Raw genomic sequence first — 23,405 nt, 5'->3', positions numbered from 1 at the left:
AGTACTTGCTTGGGGCTTTGTGTCTGGTCGTAGGCACTCAGCCGACTTACAAGTCATTCATGGAAGAATCTGACACATTTCTGAGGGAGAAGCCTCTAAGGACTGTTTTAACATTGTTTGGAAATTCTGAAATAACCTCTTGGGTTGGGTTTTGTTTTTAGGGCCCAGGAATGGCAAGGAAGTTCTCTGCACCAGGTCAGCTCTGCATCTCGATGACGTCTTCCCTCGGTGCTACACCCATCTCTGCTGCGTCAGCTACCTCCCTAGGTCACTTCACAAAGGCCATGTGCCCCCCTCAGCCATACGGTTTCCCAGCAGTGCCCTTTGTAGCTCCCTGGAGCGGGACAGGTGGTCCAGCACCGCAGCCTTTAGGCCAGTTCCAGCCCGTAGGTGCCACCTCATTGCAAAGCTTCAACATCAGCAACTTGCAGAAATCCATCAGCAACCCCCCTGGCTCTAATCTGCGGACCACTTAATGAGACCCAGGCATGCTGCTGGGTAGACTTGAGGGGGGAGATCGGGCCCTGAATCAACCACTAGGCTGCAGTGAACTGACTATTAGCGCCCAAAGGGAGGGGGTGAACTTCCTCCTCTAACCATTGCTCTCTGCTCTCCGTAAGAAAAGCCCTCCATTTTGAATATGGGGAGAAGAGTGATCAGGATCTTCCACGATGGGACATGCTTCCTCTCGTCTGTGGCAAGTGTGTAAAGATGAAAGCTACCACACAAGCCAAGGGCTTCGTGCTGTAAAATTCATTTGGCTTAAGATGCTGAATCTACATGGGTTGAGACGGGAGAATTGTTGTTAGTTTTAGCATGAATCTTTAGTATGCCATTTGTCTTGCTCTGAGGAATTAAGCCGGGGGTGGGGGGAGCTGTCCATTATTTCCATGTCTCTTCCTTCCGTCAGACCATCACACCGAAGTTCCTGAGCTGATGGGGCACACAAGTGGACTTGCAGAACAACCCGTGCTTTGACATAGGTCATTACTGCTTTAAGTAAAAGATATTAACAGCTTTGACTGCAGCATTAGAGCAATTTAAATTGTTTAGAAGACAAATTTTTTAAAAAGTTCCCTGCGGACATGTACTTACCATCAGTTTTGATGTGGAAACACTGTGATATATAAATGTTGTTGGACAACAGTAGTTTAAAAAAAAAATGAGTGGCATATAGAGGGTTAAACAGTTAAAAAGGAAAAAAATGGGGGGAAAGCTAGCTATATCCTGATACTTATTGGAGACACTTTAACTTTTTTTTCCTTTGTATTTTCATTGTATTAGATAAATGTGAATGTATAATTGTATAAATTAATGTACTTGAATACTTGTCTGTTCTCCCAGTATGCTTGCTGGATATTTTAGTGCCTTGGACTTTTATTGCTTCTACAGTTAGCATCACCTTCCCAGCAGACTTTCGCCAGGCAGAGGGAGGTTATTTGGATATAGTCACTGGAATACCAAAGGCATAACACATTGGATGCTTATACTGTAATAGTGTCGAGAGTAGGTGTTGGAGGGGGAGCTATTGCAGCTTTTGTGTCGGAAGAGTAAAGCTATGGAGCGGTGGGGGAAACTGATGTGGCTGATGCAGCAGCAGTGAGGGATTTATGCGGAGGTGCTGAAGAGAATGAACACAGTGACCAGAGTAGAAGCTGGGTTGAGAATAAGGGAAGTGGGGGGAAAAGAGGGACATCTTGGAAGGGGTTAGCACCTACGGGTGGGTTGACTTTTAAGCTATAAAGGTTTTTTAGCAAGGGTAATGTATGTCAAGGGATTGGAGCGATCACTCTGGAGAGGGAGGGTGTTTGCTGGGATTTGCTCCCCCCCCCCCTGCCCTGCCTGTCAATCCAATCCTGAAAGGCCAGGAACTCATCTTCCTGGTGCAGCATCCATTGCTAAGGATGGATACACTTGAAACAGCCAGCATCAAAAACAACTTTTTCTTTCTATGTCTAAAGGACTTAAAACTGGTACCAGGACTGTAACTAACTGTGTTGCCTTTTAGTAGGTGTACTATGTCTCCTACTCGCCTTCCTCTTTCTAACTCAAAATACTGGTTTCCCCGATCAAATGAAATAACTGCAACCAACTAGTATTACTTTGCATTGCAGCAGCAGGCTGTGAAGTCAAAGTACTTCTGCTTTGGACTTGGAAGCAGCTTTACTGCTTGGTCTGGAAGTCTGTTTTCTCTTTCCCCACCCCCAGAAGTCCTCTAAAGTTAGCAAGGACATTTGTTCTTTCTGTATTTCTTTCACTCTTTCCTCAAACATATGCACAAGTCTTTCTTTCTTTTCTTCCCTTCGCCTCAAGTTGAAGTTTACAGTGGTTTTGTCAGGCAGAGGTAGGATTTGGACCCGGTGGCTGAAAACAAAAGACGTAAGTCTAGGTGGCTGGGATTCAACAACTTTTCAGACTTAAATAAAAGTCCTCACAGGTGTGATGGGAAATTCAAGGTGAGGTTGATGTGCAGAAAGCAGGAAGGAGCAATGGATGAAAAGATGCCACCAAATGTTAGAAGATCTAGTCAGCTGAGTGTTGCACAAGGATAGTATTTTGGTTTAATATGTTTGAGGTCGAGTTTTCACTTAGTTATGCAAGTACTGGTTTTATTTACCATTGATTTCCCTCCTGTGGATGAAATAACTGAGGTCTAGAGGAATTAACTAATGCTACTGAACTGTTAAATTATTTTGTGTTATTACACTTTGAATACCTTTTTCCACAAGATCTGTTTCTGAATTACAGATGTTTTCTTTACATTATTTAACAATGTACACTGTAAAAAAATAAAATAAAATGAATTCAAACCTTGGGCTTCCCTGGCCGTAGTTAATGGTATGTTTTGCACTAAATCCAGGCATTGCGCTTCCTGTATGATTGCGCTTTGTGCTGCAGTTTGTTACCTTCTTTGTAGATATTTAATGAAATCATTCAAATAAACCAAACCTGCTTTTGTTGAGCTGTGGTTTTTCATTTTCGAATGGCCTTGGTTCCTCCTGTGCCCGAAGCTTAACAATTGTTAGTGAGCTCTTGTTACTCCCACTAGCATTATTGTTAACAGTCATTTGAGTCTGAAGGAGTGCAGGTGCCTTCAAACAAATATTTAAATAATACTTGAAAATTTATTATTTGGTTTCTGAGACTTATACTTTTTGAAAAGATCTTTCCACAGACAACACTTCCATAATAGAAATCTAAAACGGGCAATTTGGTAATAATCAATTTACACTGTAAGGTCGTGCCAGTAAACCACCTAAGATTGTTGATGTTGACCCATTAAGTGTTTTGTTGGCCTTGCCTCATTAAATTTAAATAATTTGCTTTTACCAAAACACACTGCAGAAAAAAGGATAGTCCTAATTACCCAGAAAAGTCCTCCAGCCACATATATAACTTATAAACTCTATATGCCAAAATACAGCATCTTTCCTATACTCTTCACTGGTTCTAAGGAGGAAGATTCAACCCAGGCAGCAACCATTTTGCACATTGATTCCAGTTGTGGCCCACACAAGCGCCAGCAGAACATTCATAGGCCGCCCCATTCCGGGTCCAAAAGGACCCAGGCGTTAGCGGTCACACATCAATTGGATGCATGCAAAATGGCCGTCGCTTGTATATCAATTCCGAACCTCTTTAGTAAGCTTCGTGTCCAACTATTAGCCTCCAACATTTTTCTTTATTTGAAAGAGAACAAGGGAAAAATGATAAATGTGTATGTGTGGCTGGTTCCAGTCTTCATACAGTGGGACATCAAATCTCACAGCTTTTCTGAATGAAAAGATTTAATTTAACCACTTTAATAAGCAGGATTCACATTGCATAATTAGCACACTGGCATCCTAGCCTTAAAAAACTTTTCATTCCACAAAAGTAAATTACTATTACTGTTACACGAAACTTGTTTCAGAGTACATTTTTAAAATGCTGTTACATTCCTTCAGCTTTGGTTCTATTTTTTTCCTTAGGAAAGGGCAAATAGTACAAAAATAGTTTGCCTTGCTTTATAAGATGCAGCCTTGTTAAAATGGATTCCTTCCTATTACAATAAAGGGTGTTAAGAATAAAGCAATGTTTTGTATTTGGATATGGAGTTACATCTGTTAATCTTAACGGGGAAAAATACTGGTATTCTTTTCTGAAGATACAGTTGATGGAAAGCAATGTTTAAAACTTTCAAATTCTGAAAAATCATGAGCACAACCTTTTTCCTGTTTAGTGCTTGATATAGTAAGGTCTGAAAAATATTCTCCATTCTGAAACTTCAGAGTGCAAATTGCGTTCTGAAACCTGAACAGATAAAGCACCACAGTCAAGTCATTCATCTTCTGCTATGCAGGCTCCAGCCTTCTCTTCTTCATCCCTTGGCTCCTCCTGTATGGGCTGCACTCAGCTAAAACAGGAAACAACTGTATGTAGGAGAACTTTCTTTACAAGTCTCTTACACAACTGAGATATTCCCTACTTTTGTTCTCTCTCTTCAAGAGACCATTTCTCCGAACAGTTTGCAAAGCCTGAACTTAGAACTGCATCTTAAAACACCTTTACTTCGACGCAAGTTGCAGCAATCTTGGAGGAGGCTTTGAGACCGAAAGCACCAAAAAAAGTAGCAAGAAATCTTTCACCGCTTGTTGCTGGGCACCGCAAGATTCAGAGGTAGCGTAGATGATTTGCAATTTGAGTGTGCTAAGCTAAAATAGATATACATGCTTGCCCCATTGTTGACAAACCACCACCCTATATTACCCAGTTTCTGCTGCTGTCTACATTTGCTTCTCCACCTCTTAAACTTACCTGGTATGTGAGGTCGAGGACTAGTAGAGGGATGCTGTGGTTTTGCATAGGGCCTCTGGTTATTTATCTTTTGTGGCGTTCTGCTGCGTGTCATAATGTCATACTGCCCACAAGGTGTGCCTGGGTTTTGGGCTGGCCCAGCTGCCGTGCTGTGACTGGTAACACTAAGGTCCGTGGCCTCCAAAGGTAAGTCCCAAAGCTCAGGGTCATCTGGAAGAAATTGAACATTAACAGTGAAGGGTTAGGCTGCTGACCATTCCATTCCATGTCTTGACTGCGACTGGATTAAAACTGTAACGGGGTGGAACTAGACATTGTGTCAGCAAACACGAAATCCCAAGCTTGGGTTTTGCAATGACATAGGAACACACCGGGGTGTGTGGGTGGGTGTGCTTGCTTCTTCTGTGTCCACTGATTTTGCCTTACAAAGAAAGGGCCTCCATCCGTTTCTCCTCTCAGATGGTGTTATGGAGGAAGGAGAATCTAGAAAAAGGATGCACATTTCTTCTTTGTGTGTCCTGTTGCCTGAAATGCTGCAAGAATGTGAACCAGCCACAGCAAGACTTACTAAAATGCACACTGTGGGCCTGTTTTTGGAAGCTGTAGTTCTTACAGAATGTGGCTACCAGTTGTTCATGGGAGCCAATGGATCAGAGTATGTAACACTGACTATATCAGCTGGTTCCTTTAGCATTTGGGGAGCTAAAGTGGTTATGTTTAAAGCTGTAAACAACTTGGGATCAGATAGTAAGATAAACTGCAGAGGCTCTTCCTGCAGATCTGCTGGTAAGGACTGGTGGGCACAAGAGATGGGGGGTTTTCAGTGGCAGACCTGTCCCCATGGATCTCCTCCCCAGAGGTGGTGCATTTTGTTTTCTGCTTTTGAACAGGTTTTAAAGACTTGGCTGTTGTAACTGAACAATCATAGGGACCACAAGGGTCATCTAGTCCAACCCCTGACAATGCAGGAATCTTTTGCCCAATGTGGTGCTCAAACCCATGACCCTGATATTAAGAGTCTCGTGCTCTACCAACTGAGCTATGTCGGTAGGTACCCCTGAATCAGAGAGTTGGAGGGACCACAAGGGTCATCTAGTCCAACCCCTGACAATGCAGGAATGGGACTCGAACCCACGACCCTGAGATTCTTATTTGTGACCCACATTAATAACATGTTTCCCTAAAAAGATGGTATAAAATACCTGAAAGTACCAACAACCCTCACCCACCTGCAAGGAACTCCTCTTCCACAGCTGGTTCCAGCTGTGCTGAAGTGCTGTGCTTAATAGCAGGAAGAGCACATGCTTCTGGAAAAGATAAAAAAGAAGCTTAATGTTACTGAGATTAGTGGAAGAGTACATATTTCTCTGGATTTAGACTATTTGCATAGAAATAATGCATAAGCTGTCTTCCTAGGCTGATAGGGGGTGGGGAAGAGACAGGATAGTGGTGGTTTTGGGCTTTATCGATAATGGAACAAATAATATTCTTCACAAGAGCTGTCCCACATCATAATGACAAAAAAGGACTTGCCAAAATGACCCAGCATGAATAAGCTATTAATTTCCATTTCATCCAAGGAATGCCAACTTATCTGAATTTGGCTCAATATGGAGAAAGATGGTTATTTCAACTATTAATAACAACAGATAGGTGTTGTTATTAATATGCTCTAACCTAGCCTGGACCCAGACTGATATACCAGCTGCTCTCCCCATCTCTATCACAAATCTGACTGCTGCACTGTTCTGCCATCTTAGTTGGGGCTTACAGATGAATTGGGCTTACAAACACCAACATTAAAACAAGTCCCTCATCTGACAATCACCTTATTAATGGGTTTTATTAATATTGCTACTTACTTTTATAGGTTGGGTTAAGGCACTATTTTTCAAAAATATATTAGGCCTGCCTGCTGATTATATAATTTTTTGTTGATTTGAGTTAACTGATGGATTAAATAATTATATCTACATTTTATGAAACCTTCAATAATAGGTGCCATTTTCACAATGCTAAATGAAGTGAGACGTAACTACTTAAGAAACAAAAGTTGACACCAGCATTGGAAGGAAATATCTTCTTTAACACATTCAGCGACATGGGACAGAAAAGTTTCTGCTGCCATTTATTTTGCCAGGAAAATTCAATCTCTAAAAATGCAGCACCACATGAAAACTAATGAATGGATAAAAAACCAGTCAAATGAGATAGTTTCAAAAATGTAACCGCCCCCCCCCCAGATGCTAGTCAAGGCAGCAGCAGCAGCAGAGTAAAGTTTGGGTTAAGCCCTCATTTTGACCTCTTTAAAGAGAGTCATATCCAGGGAAGACACACTTGTTTTACATCTCACTTTCAACTCTTACAGTGATACAGTTAACACGGCAGGAAAGAATTAGCCCTGTTACTTAGGTACTTCATCTGCCCATTCTGAGCTTCTTTGCAGTGCAGCGGATGCAGATTCTAACTAGCATTTTACCTTGACCTCTAGGTTCACAAGCTGGAGTAGTTGACTGGATTTGCTGTTTCTTCTGCATCTGCTGTCTGAACTGCTGCTGAAGTTGTTTCTGCCGCAACTTCCGGTGGTATGTTGCATCACACAGCGAGACCTCACTACAAGAGAATACAGGAAGAGGGAATGTTACCACTAAATTCCCCATTTCATAACCATACTTGCTCAGAGTAGACAATATAACCAGGATGTGGGGTGGGGGGTGACACTTTAGCATATATGGCAATAGCCAAGGGCTGTGTAACTACATTCACATGTAACTTGCATAATTTATTTAACTACAGACCTTCTCTTGCCTCAGATTTCCTATTCTGTCTACTTGCATGCATCCAGTGGTCCATAAAGCAATCCATAAAGGAAGAAGACTTTATCCTACAAGACTTGGCCTAAGGTTATACTAGGAGGTACTTCTCACAAACCAGTCTTTCTCCTGCCATCTCAGTGAATGAACACTAGTTTATAGTCTGCCCTGACTTTTAAAAAATTGTTCAGGGAAGAATTGAGATTAAACCTGTGGTCTGCAGATTGTACTCAAAGGAACCCTGAGCCAATCTTGCAGTTGTGTATCTGAAGGAAAGTTTATTACTTCCATTGCTCTCAGGAACACATACCTGCATGTACTAACCATTCTTGTACTCATAGCAGGCCTCATTCATTGGGGAGTCCTCCTAGCCCACCTTGGCAAAATCCTACTAAAGAGTTTAATTGCAGGTAGAAGTAGAAAGAACTGGTGGCTGTCTCCCTTCCAAGGTCTTTGATGTGTCAAGGACCGCCTTCATTTAGAATGCAGATTGCAACATCAGGAACTGATCTTCAACTCAGTACAAGCCAAGGTCTTTATTTCCTGAGCAAGGATACAGAAGCTGGTTTGGCTCCCGAGCACAAGATAGTTGCACAGACCTGGTACCCTGTTGCATTTCTTCAAAGAGTATGCTACTTCATGGGCTATTTAAGTCTCCAGTGTGCTGCACAGAGAAGTCACCTGTTCATCCCTGCACAGAATTTAAGTTTTTTGTATCTTTAGTCAAAGGGTGCTTCAATGTACGCTGCTAGCCAGAATCCTGATCTCTCTCCCTCCCTGGGAATTTGGAGCACTGCTTTGTTAAGCTCCTGGGTTAGAGACCACTGGATGGTGACAAGTTGGAAGAACAGAAAAAAATTGCACACCTCCACTGAAGATTATTTTCCTTACTTGCCAGCTTTCTTCAGGTCTGGATTCTGGCATGGAAATTAGGCCATGGGTTAGGTGCCAATGTGCTTCTCTTATTCTCACTGTGTTATCAGGGTCTGGTTTGAGGAAGGAAGTGGAAAGCATTTCCTAGCCCAACCAAATGTGTTCTTCTAGGGAAAAGAGCCTGCCTCCCAGTGGACAGGGAGGAAAGAATCTCAGTATTATGGACTACTGTCTGGCAAGAAACTAGAATTCATGAAGGTAAGCAAAATTCTCCATTTTTTGCTCTAGAATATACAAAGCATTAGCAATTAAGACTACAGTAAGTTCGCAATTTAAGCAGAGGTTATGTTCCAAGGAGTCAAAACACACTGTGTTAAATAGTGGGTGGGATTACCAAAGTCTTTTTTGCCCCAACCAGCCAGCCACTCTTTTTTTCATTGCTTTTATTTATTTTTGCCAAGCGAGTAAAGCTGAATAGGCACAAGTTAAATGTGCATAAGTTGCGGGCTTACTGTATAAGCTTACGTATCTAGTGTATTAGATCTCCAACCTGCTTTGCTGATCTTGTTCAGAAGTACTCAAAGAAGACTCCAACTGCTCAGTTTTGACAGGAGTCGCTGTAGAAAACTGCTGGTGGTCTTCGCTTGTCTTCTTCAAGCAGCTATTGTATCTTGCCTTTTCTATAGCAGGCTCAAAATCCTGTCTTTTAGCATTGCTCAAATCAAAATCTGGGGGCATCTAGTAATAGGAATAAAACAAACAGCCTTTCAGTAGCTACAAAACTTCAGAATGTAATGGAAACATTTCACAGACTCATCTGTCATGTTGCTCAGGAGACAAAATTGCTTTCCTGGAACACTTTGCCTGTTCACAACCAAGTTTCAGCCTGGTGCTGTGAACTTAACCAATGTGGTTATTTCTCTAACTTAGTGGAGATTTGTCATGTTTAGTAACCAGCACCAACTCTGTCAACATGTACTTTGTGGATCAGCTTTGTTTCCTTGCAATTCTCTGTGATGTTGATTTCCCCCCCTTCTTAAAGCAACCTAGGAGTTATTTTAAAACAGATGTAGAAAGAACAAATGAAGAAAACTGCAGATTAACAGCCTGGGAATGCTGTAGAAATCAGTAAACATGACAATTTCAGCCTATCTGCAGCTTTCAATCCATCACAGCCAAGAGCATACTCTGCCTTCTTTGATGGAATGCCAATTTAGGTGACACACACTATGGGCTGCAGTCAGCAAGGAATACTGTAGATGTGTGAAGGATGGGTCAACCAGAATGCAGAAGCTTAAATGATGATTCACTGGGGTGGGGTAGTTGTAGAAGAGCCCAGTTAGTAATGCTGACTGGAGATGAAGCTGTTTTGAGGAAAGAGAAGATAAGGACCTTTTTCTGAAAAAAGGATATAACACCTAAGACAGATTTAATTGAATGGTTTAGAGAGCAATCCAAACCAGTAAGGCTTTATAGACTGGTAGGGCTACTACTGCATCTGCAAACCAATCCAAGCCCCCTCTATCCCCAGCCCAAACAGGGCTCGGATTCATTCGTTGGCCATTCATCCTTGTGAAAACAGGCTTAAGGGCATCCTAAGAAAAATGCATTTTGGCATTTCACTATTAAAAATAATGAATCCCCGGGAATCTGCTCAGAAAATAATGTAACAATTCTGCAAGACAAGCTAGTTACTTTAGAAAGAGATCACTGTGAGGGGAGAAATGGTGCAATAAGAATTACAAGATGGGGGCTGGACTGTCCTATATAAAAAAAAGAACAACATAGTAAGCTCTGATTTTCAGTGTTCATTGGAAGGTACTATAATTTTCTGCTTGCTCCTGAACAGCTCTTGACTGGAAAGTGAAAACACACACACGAAAAATTATTGAGTTTTTTGAAGCAGAAAAAGTGTAAGCAAAGACACACACAGTAGAGATATGGTGCGTCAGAAAATAATCAGAAGAATTTTCAGCTGGAATATCCAGGCAATGAAATTACCTATTCAAGAAGAATGTACTGTTGCATGGCAGAATAAAGAATGGAGCCTTTCTTGTCTGTATCATCTATACTCAAAGCAAAATTTGGCATTTTTACTGCAGAATTCTAGTTTTTGGAAGTCCCAAGTAACACACCTGGCGAGGAAGCTTATTCACTGATCGCAAGTAGTCTTTGTCCAGGATGCAATTCCCAAGAGCGTTACCAAAGCACCTGAAAAAGGACGAGAGTTAGTCGTCTTTTAGAACACAGTTCCCCTTTTTCATTGTTTTCGGCTAGCAAAATGTCTTCTTGTTGATTGTCACTTACTTCAGTGCCCTCTTCAGTCCATCTGTAACAGCTTCCTTCCTTGCTTTTTCTAGGGACAAGGCCTTAGACTTCAAGCCTTCACTTACTCCATAGCCAACATCTTCATGGTATGAGCCATCCTGCAATTTAAGAATACGCAAGAAAAACAAAATGGCCATTTGGGTTTGACTGTAGTCATCCTAATGAACCTTGCCTGCAGTACATTCAGTTTTTCTGGAGTCTACAGGGACTCAAGTGTCAATCAAACCTGAAATATTATGCTAGTTCAAAGTATTCCAATCTTCCGCCAGATACAGCCTAAAAAATGGAAACCAATAGCATTTGGATACATGCATTGCAGTTTAAGACTTGTCACTGTTTAAAAGCAAATGCGTAAGTCAGGATTTTTTCCTACAGTATTTTATTTCATCTTAAAAAACAGGTGTGTGTTTTGACCAGTAACGGGTCTAATAAATATGCATTTTTGTTTGACAGGAAGTAACAACAACAGTCATATTGTTATGTACCTTTTGCATACTGTTCACTTTACTTTCATGGCTCTGAAGAACCAGCACCACCAACATATCTCCTGACCCCATTTACCTTAAGTTGGACTTTCACAAAGGCACAGACCCCCACATAGAACTTGCCATTATTAAGATCCACAAAATCTGTGAAGAGTAGAAACAAAAAACAAAAACATTTACTCTAACATATGGAGCTGGATGATTGGTCTGCCTATCATTACTTGTGCACTGGTAGCTAGGCAGTCGTAAAGAGATGTAAAATATAGGGAATTTAGAATATGGTCACAACACTATTGGCATGGATGCAAATGTTTGTCAAAGAAATTAACCAGAAAGGATACAGAGACATTTCCCAAGCAGAATGTTGGTTTCTGAACTAGAGGTTTTTGAGGATAATGTTCAGATAAAGGAGTACATGGACCCGAAAATTACCCTTAAGACATTACTGCATTATTGACCTTAGTGAACTGTGGGAATGCTGTGGACCCCATTTCTTTTTATTTCAGCAAAGCGTTTGACAAAGCTTAGTTTTATTAGCAGACTCGTTGAATGTGTACTGATAAATAATGCTGGATTCAGAGCTGGTTGGAAGCCATACTCAGAAGGGTATCAATGGCTTCTCATTAAACTGGGTGAACGATTTGAGCGAGGTGATGTAGGGCTCTGGGACTCTTCAACATCTGATCAATGATTTAAATGAAGGTGTGGAGGGAATGCTAACCTATTTGCAGAAGACACAAAGCTAAGATAGATCACTAATGCCATACCAAACAGGAGTAAAATTCAGAATGAACTTGGTAGCTTTGGCCTAGCTCCCCATTCTTACAAGATGAAATTCAACAGAGGCAAATGCTAAGTCCTGCATTTGGGGGAGGTGGGGAAAACAAAAAAACCCAAATGGACAGAGAGTCACATTGAGTCAGCATGTAATAGTAATGCAGCAGAAAATAGTAATGCAGTTTTAGGCTGCCTTAATCAAGTCATAACGTTTCCCATCAGCTTTTAAAAATATTTTTAAATCAAACAATTTCATTAGTAGTAATATTCTATGAGGAATTTCAGCTTCTGATAATCTGAATCACATTCAAGATGACAGAATCAGCCTCCCTAGGAACTGGTCTTTATTTTGTAAATCTCTATGACTCTATCCTCTTGACGAACTGAATATGTGCTGAGAATTGATAATTAAACATATGTAGGTTCAGAGTATTCGCCAGGATATTTTATTTTTTTAATGCACAGAATGCTACCAATTTCTAGGAGGGGATTAAGGTTTTGTATGCAATGGAATGAAAAAGTGAGATATTCATTAGCAAAGCAGATAAGAGTAATGTCAGGGATGACAATAGGTTTCAAAATATGAAAGTGCAAACTGGATCTTTTACCGAAATACTTTTTATGGGAAAATCTATCCCTACAGAAGGCAAGGTTATAATGAAGTATAACTTATAGCTTACAATATTGTGCTTTTGCCTTTCTGACAGCTCTGTAGTTTTTGTTACCTAATATCATTTCAGATCCTTAAGGTGATCTAGGTGAAGTTTTTGAGATGGGGGTTTTATTCTTCCAGTTGTTGTTACTGAGTTGAAAGACTTAAGTGTCTCCCCTCTGCCTTTTCCGTTCAACCTCCTGTTGCTAGGCCACAACACAACAGATCTTTTGAGGATGAGACAGCTGCAGCCATAATTTTGGGAGACGTTTCCCCCGCCTGTACAGGATTGCAGTTTTCAGTTAATTTTATTTATTTATTTAATGAAAACTGTTAACTGCTAGGGCAAGGATTCTTTTTTCTATATGTGTAACTGACAATACACTGATTTCTGAAATTTAGGGGGAAACCACTTCAATATGTTGTCAAGGTTACCCCATGCCAACTCATGCTGTGCCCCCCCCCCAACCGCCGTGGAAAATTCTGCTTCCAGGTGACATGTGAGAAGCACCTTTTCTCAAGATCTGGAAATTCATAATCATAGTGTGTTGCATCTAGCAGAGGTGCTCTGTTCATGGAAAACTCTGAATACTAACAGAAGATTCCATGAATGAATGGGCAGGGCACAAGGTTCTCACCAGTTCTCATTTATGCTTTCCATGCTACTTCCTACATAACTCTTGGAGGGGGGGGGTACCCCACTCCTCTAGAGCAGGTTTTTGAAGAAAGCAGGAGCCGAAGGAGGAATCAGGGGAAAACCATTGCTTTCTTCACTTTCTATTCATGAAAGCTGCTGCTGGATCAAAAACTTCCTTAAGTGGAACAATGCCATTATTTGCACCCAACCTCTTATTGTTTCACTCTTCTTAGGATAGTCTTTTGCATGAAGCAGCTGGAAGAAGCTTAAAATTGGTTCTCACCGACATTCTGCTGAGTGACAGAATGAGCCCAGCCATTGTAGCCAAACATTTCATTGGCCAGACTGATGACTCTGTGTCCTTCAATGTAGCAAACCTGAAAGTAGAAAGGACAAAAGTGACAAAAATTCTTCTTGATCGGTCAATCTCATTAAATTATTGCAGAAGCGACATCTACTTGCAACATGGCTTCCAGGCACTGTGTCAGACCAAGAATCATTGTAGCACCCTTCTTGTGGTTAACGTTTAGCTGGAATGAAATATTCAACGCAGCAATAGAGAAATTAAAATAATAATTTATTTGTCAGACAAATAAATGATAGGCGCAGTGGTATATGGTTACCAAAGCTCTGCCCCCTCCAGCCCTGATGGCCAGCACTTTTCCTCAACCCAATTTTCCTCAACCCAATTTTCCTCAACCCAGCCCCCTTGCTCCTCCTTTGGCTGCCTCTGTCCAATCAGCCTGGTTGAAATTCCTATTGGCTGTTTGCTAGAACCAATCATAAAAGATACACCCATTTCCTATTACCTTTTATGGGAGACAAAGAGCTATATTTCCTTCTATGCACAAATGGCAGACAAGTAACCATATATCTTACATTTGCCTCGACAAGGCACCTTAATTACCAGATCACCTTTTGCCCCTGTTGCCCCTGCATTCCAAAACAAATGGCTAAAACAAATGGCTCGTGGTATTAGATTCTATCTAAACAGAGATCTTGGGTTCACATTCTCACACACCATCAATGAAATAAGAATCTAACATAAGAATCTAACATTTCTTACTTTCTAAATCCTTTGCCTAATTACACTGAGCCAACAAATCTCATACATAGATAGCTTTTTAGAAGAAAAAGGCCTTTGCAAAGTAAAAGGAACTCAGTAAAAAAACAGCTTTTAAAAAAAGCCTCTTCAAATTACACCCCCCTTTCCCAGCCAGCTGCTTTTCCCATTAGCTCTCCCCAAAATTTATTGCCTTAACCCTTAGGAAAATATGGTTAGGGTCTGATGGGAGGCACATGGTATTATTTTCTGTTAAACAATAAATCTTACTATTTACCAACTCTTAATTAGTGTTTTTGCAGCTTAATTGTATTCTGTAATATGTAGGGTCAGTGTAACATTTGCTCCCAGCCTGTAATTCCCTTTTATGACTTTGAGAAACTTGTCTCCTGCTACTGCTATAAATCAGGGGGGCCCTTGTCCAGGAGAGCAGAAAGATAAACAACTGTCAAAGTACTTAGCCAGCTGGTTTCTGCCTGGCATGAAACATTTGCAAATATATCTTTAAGCTCATTTTAAAATACAGGCCTTGATCAGATGCCTCATCATCATATCAAAAGAAAATTGGAACACACAATATACCAGCACCTAGTATTTATAAGTGTGTTCCACGTTACAGTACCAAACAGCTAACCAAAATTAAAATTAATTGTTCTGAGTTTGAGATATTAAATTGATAAGAATTTATTAAATTTTCAGCTGGAGAATGCTTGCACAAGGCAGTGGTATGGAGCACTTGCAAGGAGATGGGCAAGGAAGCATTGAGCATCATGGTCAAAATTCTAGGGTTTATGATTCAGTAGCATAGCACACAAGATTTTCAGCACATTTGTTTTGAAATTATGAAGGCTATTACATGTGAAAAGAATCCTACACCCCACATCTGCCCTGTACTGCACTTATTTCTTTAAATCCCTAGCCAGTAATGGAAGAGCGGCTTTGAGGAAAGGTAGTGGGCCAGGGCTGTCCCCCTCTCCAAACTGGAGAGCCAGAAAGTACTTTCATTAACAAATGCTGATACCTCTGTGGACACCAGATTTGCCTCTGACTTGGAAGATTGCAGCATACAGCAAGCACTACTTGCAGATAACCCTACACCAGGTATGCCCACCAGGTTGATCGCGATTTACTGGTAGATCCCTGGGAGGTTTTGGTAGATTGTGTTTGAACACTGGGTCCCTTTCTTTAGTATTGGTAAAATAGAATCCGGCCCCACCCCCTCCCTTTGAGCTTAGGCTTGCATTCTCAAAAACCGTGGCTTTCCTCCTCCCTAAAAAGCTCAACAGTTTTGACCTGAACCCCCCCCCCCACAACGGGGGTAGATCACTGCCAGTTTTTAATTCTGTGAGTAGATCACAGTCTCTTGGGAGTTGGCCACCCCTGCCCTACACTATGGTGGTACTCCTGAGAAAGCAAGGGCGTAGGGAACTGCTGCCCAAAAGGATTCAGGGAAATATGCATTACCAACAGGCAATGGGTAATTTTCAATATCAAGTAAATAAAAGCTGTGTACACACTTTTGTACCTTCTGTCCTCCTCCAGCTTGCCGGCTACTGATGTATTCTGGGCCCAATCTCTGTCGCAGGGCAGCCTGGACGGCCTGGTACTCATCTGCTGTATATTGACACTTGAGCAAACCACATACACAATCATGGAAAGATCTAGTATATTCATAACTAATTTCTCCCCCTTTCTTGCAACTGATTTAGTTCAATCAGTCCCATCCCCCACAAGAACTTTTAATCTAGTTATACTCTGAAAGCCATATCCAAAAGAAAATATTGTACCTCACAGGGTAGCTCCTTCATTATGATAATGCCATGAATTGTTTAAAATGGTAACTACTTTGTTGCATGAGTTCCCCCAAGTTCCCCTCTGAGCGCTCTTAAGTATAATTCAGCCAAATCAGAAAGAAATCCCAGCTGGTAGATATTTTCCCAATACTTGTCACCAAACACCAACTGAATTAAATAGTAATAATAACGCTTGCATTGTAGTGTGAGATAAACAACAGCAAAAAGAGTGCAAAGAAATATTAAGAGTATCCCACCAGATTTTGGATTTCCAGCTACTCTCTAGGGAAATGGTTTTTATACAAAAACAATTCTGCTTTCTGCTTTAAAAAGGAGCACTTTGTACCATATTTTGGATATGATTCATGTCTCTTCTGCCTATGTAGAGTTTAAACCAACTACAGTTCCCCAAGTTTGGACGTAACAGGGAACTGTGGTTTATTTAAAAGAAGTATCTAACCGCTTCTCCATGCCCAGGGTAGGAAACATAAGAAACCAAGGTTTGTGCAGATTCACTCACATACTTTGAGGCCATGGTTTCCCATTATGTCTCAACTGGGCTGTTATCTATAGTAGATTTTGCATTGAACCCCACCAGAAAATCTCACACAAATCTGAAGGTGATGGTAAACTGACCTGTCCAAACCACAAACTGGAGTTAGCATTGCTGCTGCTGATTCCAGACATTCCTAAAAGAAAGTAATATGAACGTCAATATATATGATCAAAATAGAAACAGTTATTTACCAATTTTTAAATAGTCATATTAAAGACCGTATAGTTTGTAATAATCATATTAAGGTCCGTATAGTTAAAGCTATGGTTTTCCCAGTAGTGATGTATGGAAGTGAGAGCTGGACCATAAAGGTGGCTGATCGCTGAAGAATTGATGCTTTTGAATTATGGTGCTGGAGGAGACTCCTGAGAGTCTCATGGAATGCAAGACCAAACCTATCCATTCTGAAGGAAATCAGCCCTGAGTGCTCACTGGAAGGACAGATCCTGAAGCTGAGGCTCCAATACTTTTGCCACCTCATGAGAAGAAAAGACTCCCTGGAAAAGACCCTGATGTTGGGAAAGATGGAGGGCACAAGAAGGGGACGACAGAGGACGAGATGGTTGGACAGTGTTCTCAAAGCTACCAGCGTGAGTTTGACCAAACTGCGGGAGGCAGTGGAAAACAGTAGTGCCTGGCGTGCTCTGGTCCATGGGGTCACAAAGAGTCGGACATGACTAAACAACAACAATCCCATTGCGAATAGGCAGGACAGGATACTCAGTAGCAGGAGTATCAAACAGGTTTTGCTCTTACACCCCCCAAATGTTCTTTATGTGTCTAAATAGGAGTAAGGAGTAAGCGACAGCTATTCACTTCTACATGAGATGTGAATATAAGAATGTATATATGAGAGCATATATAAAGGGATAAATACACTCAGGGATACCCTTGAAACCTGTCTTTCTGTCTTGTTGCCATCCCATCTTAGATCCTGTCCCTCTTCTCAGCTCCAACCCCTATGCAGCTCTGCATCCTCTGCTGCTCAGCAGTTTCTGATGTTTAGCTGTGGGGGATCTTGGAAAGTCTGTAACCTCATATGCCTGCACTGCTCAGCAGGAAATAATTGTGCAGTGAGGGAAGAGTGGCATGGTTACGAGTTCAGCTCACGACAGAGTGAGAAAACTCTCTTCCTCCATCAGCAGCTTGCTGTGTTTTCACACGGAGAGAACTCCCTTTCTCAGTGGCTATCAAGGCAGAATTATCCTGAATTTGTGTGAACTGGAGGTGAAAAGTGTGTAAATGAGTTCATTTCTGTGGATGTATGAGTGTGGATCTGTGTGACTTTGGCTCTGCACTCCAGTGGAAGGTTACCCATGAAGGAATGCAGTCTTTTGATTGAAAACAGTCAAAACCTCTCAGCTAGTGTGTGTGTGTGTGTGTGTGTGTGTGTGTGAGAGAGAGAGAGAGAGAGAGAGAGAGAGAGAGAGAATGAATCAGCAAAGGTTATCTGCTTTAAACATGAAAAGACTCAGGGTACAAGACTATAAGTGGGCTTCCCATAGACATTTGGTTGGCCACTTTGAGTACAGAATGCTTGGACCATATGGGTGACAGGCTTCATCCAGCATGCTCTTCTTGTGTTCTCCTTTTCCTGCCAAGTGCTATTCTCTTAAACATCCGCATTTTCCTCTCATCAATGACACATCACAGCTATCATTAGAATGTGCTAGCATTTTTTAATTTTGGAAATGTCAACCCCGCTTCCTTAGTTTTTTGTTTTTACTACGAAATGTGCTTTTTTAGCATTCTGCAAGCTTTAGTATTCCAAATGCAACAACTTTTCACAGACCACCTATGCTTTTTGTCAAAACTTTTTACCATATTACATGACAGAAATACAGGTAAGATGTTAATTTTACTACAAAATTTTCCCATTCAGAATTATCATTATAAGTAACTTGTAACTTGTGTGCATTCAACTTGTGTGCATTCAGCTTTCCATGCTTGGTAAAAATATATTTTTTAATTAAAAAGGGGGCAGCCATCCAGGAAAAAAAGATTTGGCAATCCCATCCACAACTGAACCCAAAATGTTTTGAGTATATGCAATTTGGCTTGGAATGTAACCCCTGTGTAAATCAAGAGTCACCTGTAATTTAGCCCATCTATTCAATTAGTGGCAAAAGAGGTTGATGACCCACCACTTTAAATTGTAAATGGCTGAGATCCTGGCCTGTCATGCTTCACTTCTGTCTCAAAGCAGCCTTATGGGGAAACGGCTGACGAGGACCTATGGGTTACAAAATAATAAACAAACTGCAGAGGTAACCAGTGAGCTTCCAGTTTCAATTCAATACGCTGACACAATCACAGCTTGATTTGTGGAGTAACTATCCCCATGAATCCCTATGTTGGCTGTAATCATTAGATCAAGCCTTACTCATATTCCCACTATAGCAAGTGAAACAATCAGCTACAAGGAGGAGTTTCTCTGCAACCACCCACAAGATTGGAAGAAATCCCAAAGATAGAACAAGACTATGTGCTGGCATACTGAACGTGTTTTATTATTTTATTTAAAATATGTAGTGCACCTTTTCCCAAGGTGCCTTGCAATCAAAGTAAAGTCAAACACAATGCTTATCTATGGGTTGGCAGCTATGATTAATATGATGACCTGGGGGTTGAAGATTTTATTGGTAGGCTGTGGAAATTTACCATGAAGCTTACCAAATCTGAATTGTTGTTATACTTCTATATTATGTTGCTTTAGATGTTTTTATTCTTACGCAAAATGCTTTGATATAAGGAAAGTAGGTATACAATTTTGTTAAATAAATATATTCTGCAATAAGAAAAATTTAGCTGAGGATTTCCTACTGATGGGAATTTAAAAGCTCCTTGAATAATCACTTGGGTCATTTCCCAGAACTGACTAATAAAAGCTGTTGCCTGAAAATTTATGATGGAGCACAGTATCTTTACACTTGCATTTCCAGTAGTCATTATTTCAGAAGTCACCAGTCTAACGGGAAACATGGTACTCTTTAAAGCATAAGCCATCAGTTATATTACTTATGGGATAACCATAGCATTATTTTAAACAAAGGCAGTGTTGAAGCCATTAACTGAAAAGCTGTGTTCTCTTTTCCCCATAGCTCACGACTTGGTTCACTTCTGCCACTTGCAGTGCTTTTCTAATCTTTGGCTGTAGGTTTGGCTAATGTGGGTGAATATTTTGCATGATAAGGTATGAGACTAACAGAACAATTGAAACCCTCAATCCACTGTGGTTCACCAGCTTCCACCCCACTGCTGGTAGGGAAGTCACTCTGTTGAGAAGTGTTCCAATGTCCCTGCCCCCCCAAAAACAATATGCATAAGCTATCACCCACAACCAAGGGTGCCAACTTGAATAAAATATGGAGGGCAGGTAAGCCCCACCCCACATAACTGATCATCACAAGACACTGCGAACACACACCATTTGAATGGCAATGGCTATCAACTTGGGGGGCTAGCCCCCTCAAATATTTTGTTGGGGGGAGTGCCACAACATCTCCAGCAGAGGTAGCCAGCAGAAACCCATGAAATGTGAGGGCAATGGGCCAGATGCAGACCTCTTCGCTGCATCAGTCTGGGAGTAACAAAAACCACTCATACATCAAGTCATCTCACACTCATTGCCAAAGCATGCTCAGATAACATATCCGGTATTCTGTCTAACCACTGCTAAATGGAGTTAAACAAACCAAGTAATGGTTACAGATAGGTAGCCGTGTTGGTCTGCCATAGTCAAAACAAAAAAAATTCCTTCCAGTAGCACCTTAAAGACCAACTAAGTCAGTTCTTGGTATGAGCTTTCGTGTGCATGCACACTTCTTCAGATACACTGAAACAGAAGTTTCCAGACCCTTCTATATAGTGAGAAGGTGGGGAGGGGTATTACTCAGAAGGGTGGTAGGAATGGGTGATTGGCAGATAGCTGTGATGAGCCTGTTGACGACTCTTAACGACTGCAATAGGTCTTACAGGAGGAAGCAAGGGGTGAAAAGGTGAAAAATGGCTTTGTCATGTATAATGAGATAAGAATCCAAGGTCTTTGTTCAGGCCAGGTTTCTCCATGGTTTTAAGTTTGGTGATAAGTTGTAATTCAGCAGCTTCTCTTTCCAGTCTATTTCTGAAATTCCTTTGTAGTAAAACAGCTACTTTGAGATCTTGTAGAGAATGTCCTGGGAGATTGAAGTGTTCTCCTACTGGTTTCTCTGTCTTGTGATTCCTGATGTCCGATTTATGTCCGTTTATTCTTTGGCGTAAGGTCTGGCCTGTTTGTCCAATATAGAGAGCTGAAGGACACTGTTGGCATTTTATGGCATACACAATGTTAGACGATGAGCAATTAAATAGTCCCGAAATGGTATGTGTGATGTTGTTGGGGCCAGTAATGGTGTTGTCCGGGTGTATGTGGCAGCAAAGTTGGCATCTGGGTTTATTGCAGGCTCTGGTGCCAGTGTCCGTGTTAGGTCTGGTTGTAGTATTATTGTGGGTTAGGAGTTGTTTAAGACTGGGTGGCTGTCTGTAGGCAATGAAAGGTCTTCCTCCCAGAGCTTGAGAAAGAGAACTGTCATTGTCCAGGAGAGGTTGTAGATCTCTGATGATGCGTTGTACTGTTTTAACTTGGGAGCTGTATGTGATGACTAGAGGTGTTCTGTTATTTTCTTTTTTGGGTCTGTCTTGCAGCAAGTTCTCTCTGGGTATCAGTCTGGCTCTGTTGATCTGTTGTCTAACTTCATCTGTTGGGTATTTTAGTTCTAAAAAGGTTTGCTGTAGATCTCTTAGGTGAGAGTCTCTGTCTGTAGAATTGGAACAGATGCGGCTGTAACGTAGTGCCTGGCTATATACAATGGACTGTTTGGTATGTTTGGGATGGTAGCTAGAGGCATGTAGATATGTTTGTCGGTCAGTTGGTTTACGGTATAAGGTGGTGTCTATGTGCCCATCCTGTATTTTTATAGTAGTGTCCAGAAAATGTATTTCTTGCATAGATTGATTCATTGTTAGGTTGATTGTGGGGTGAAAATCATTGAATTTCTGGTGGAAGGTGTTCAGGGTCTGTTGTCCATGTGTCCAGATGATAAAAATATCGTCAATGTATCGCAGGAATCACAAGACAGAGAAACCAGTAGGAGAACACTTCAATCTCCCAGGACATTCTCTACAAGATCTCAAAGTAGCTGTTTTACTACAAAGGAATTTCAGAAATAGACTGGAAAGAGAAGCTGCTGAATTACAACTTATCACCAAACTTAAAACCATGGAGAAACCTGGCCTGAACAAAGACCTTGGATTCTTATCTCATTATACATGACAAAGCCATTTTTCACCTTTTCACCCCTTGCTTCCTCCTGTAAGATCTATTGCAGTCGTTAAGAGTCGTCAACAGGCTCATCACAGCTATCTGCCAATCACCCATTCCTACCACCCTTCTGAGTAATACCCCTCCCCACCTTCTCACTATATAGAAGGGTCTGGAAACTTCTGTTTCAGTGTATCTGAAGAAGTGTGCATGCACACGAAAGCTCATACCAAGAACTGACTTAGTTGGTCTTTAAGGTGCTACTGGAAGGAATTTTTTTTGTTTAAACCAAGTAATATTATACTACCATAAACTGAAGTAGTAGGAATACTACAGACTAGCTATGAGAATAATTAAGATTACATAATTCCCTCTTGGGAGGCTTCAGCTAAATGCATAGTTGTTGGCATCTGTCTGTCTGGAGAGACAATGGAGTGTGCCTCCAGGGGTGAAGTCAAACTACTGCATTATGCATAAACACATAGCTGAGATAATTTCATAATGGTTGCAAGCATATATAACTCTGGACATTCTCCCTACCACAAAGCTACTTTTAAATTAGAGAGAGAGAGAGAGAGTTATATTCCTTATAGATCTGTGTTTTTAACATTGATTTATATGGTTGAGTTGCATGTGTTTGTTAATCATTGTTGTAAACTTCGCTGGGATTTGCGCTGCAGAGCAGGGTTACCTCATAAGCCCCCTTACCCCACGAACTCGCGGCGGAGCCGAATATTAATTGACCCCACCCTCAAAGAGGCCACATTTCCCGGGGCCCCGTGAGACGATTTTCCTCTCGGAAACCCCAACGAAGGTTCGCCCTGATCAACGCGGCGTTACCATTTCGGGCGCCTAAGACAGAAAGAAGGCACGAGAGCGAGCCTCTTACGGGGGGCCGGGAAGGGCAAAGGCGCGCATTGAAGGAGTCGGGGAGACCTAACACCCCCCCCTTTTGTGTCAACTTGGTGACTTCCGCCCTCCAGTTACCTGCACGTGAACGGCGGGCAACGGCAGCCACCGCAGAACCTCTTCCCAGCACCAAATCTTCAGTCAGGGGCGCCGCTACGGCAAGCGAACGAAGGCAAACTTCCCGCCCGCGGCGGGCGCGCTTGCGCAATACCTCGCCCTGAGCCCGTGGGAGGAGCCTCTACGTAGCTCGCCCGCGCGAGTCAGAATTGGAGCGGCCCCGCCAGTGGTGTGTGGCGGCGGCGACGAGGCGGGGGGGGGGGACAGGGGGGCAGACCAAGAATCTGGGACGTGTCTGGGAAAAGGCGGCGTGGATTGGCGAGGGGAGGCGGGAACGATATTCGGCAGGCGAACGCCTATTGGCCA

At 41.7% G+C, this 23,405-nt stretch overlaps 2 protein-coding genes across 12 annotated transcripts in view; one reads left to right on the top strand and one right to left on the bottom strand.

Annotated features, from left to right (window-relative positions):
* WNK1 (WNK lysine deficient protein kinase 1) overlaps positions 1–2,962 on the top strand; it is a 110,696-nt gene extending 107,734 nt beyond the window's left edge. For all 10 annotated transcript variants that reach the window (XM_081878771.1, XM_081878770.1, XM_081878767.1 and 7 more), the window contains one exon: positions 162–2,962. In XM_081878771.1, the coding sequence (XP_081734897.1) occupies positions 162–476 (315 nt within the window). In that variant the 3' untranslated portion in view covers positions 477–2,962. The remainder of the gene's footprint in view (positions 1–161) is intronic.
* Positions 2,963–3,662: 700 nt separating this feature from the next.
* Positions 3,663–23,300, bottom strand: RAD52 (RAD52 homolog, DNA repair protein). 2 transcript variants are annotated; one of them, XM_081878981.1, is made up of 12 exons: positions 23,061–23,300; positions 16,855–16,907; positions 15,951–16,052; positions 13,646–13,739; positions 11,373–11,440; positions 10,791–10,909; positions 10,619–10,694; positions 9,034–9,221; positions 7,277–7,410; positions 6,027–6,104; positions 4,798–5,007; positions 3,663–4,396 (listed from the first exon to the last, which is right to left on the bottom strand). In XM_081878981.1, exons 2-12 carry the CDS (start codon positions 16,903–16,905, stop codon positions 4,335–4,337), a joined length of 1,182 nt encoding a protein of 393 aa, XP_081735107.1. In that variant the 5' UTR covers positions 16,906–16,907; positions 23,061–23,300; the 3' UTR covers positions 3,663–4,334. The 2 variants fall into 2 exon arrangements, with proteins under 2 accessions (XP_081735107.1, XP_081735108.1); XM_081878982.1 differs by lacking the exons at positions 16,855–16,907; positions 23,061–23,300 and having other exon boundaries at positions 15,943–16,052.
* Between the last annotated feature and the right edge of the window lie 105 nt (positions 23,301–23,405).

This window comes from Podarcis erhardii (assembly GCF_964252035.2).
Source record: "Podarcis erhardii genome assembly, chromosome: 10".
Taxonomy (NCBI): Eukaryota; Metazoa; Chordata; class Lepidosauria; order Squamata; family Lacertidae; genus Podarcis; species Podarcis erhardii.
Note: the sequence above shows the minus strand (reverse complement) of the source record. Positions and strands in the feature narration are given on the sequence as shown.

Excerpts from the sequence above, each read along its gene's own strand:
- RAD52 (XM_081878981.1), bottom strand. The coding sequence starts at position 16,905 with ATGTCTGGAATCAGCAGCAGCAATGCTAACTCCAGTTTGTGGTTTGGA. Across the intron at positions 16,053-16,854 it reads CCAGTTTGTGGTTTGGACAG|TGTCAATATACAGCAGATGA; the intron begins GTCAGTTTACCA and ends GGTTTGCTCAAG. Across the intron at positions 11,441-13,645 it reads TGTCACTCAGCAGAATGTCG|ATTTTGTGGATCTTAATAAT; the intron begins GTGAGAACCAAT and ends TACTCTTCACAG.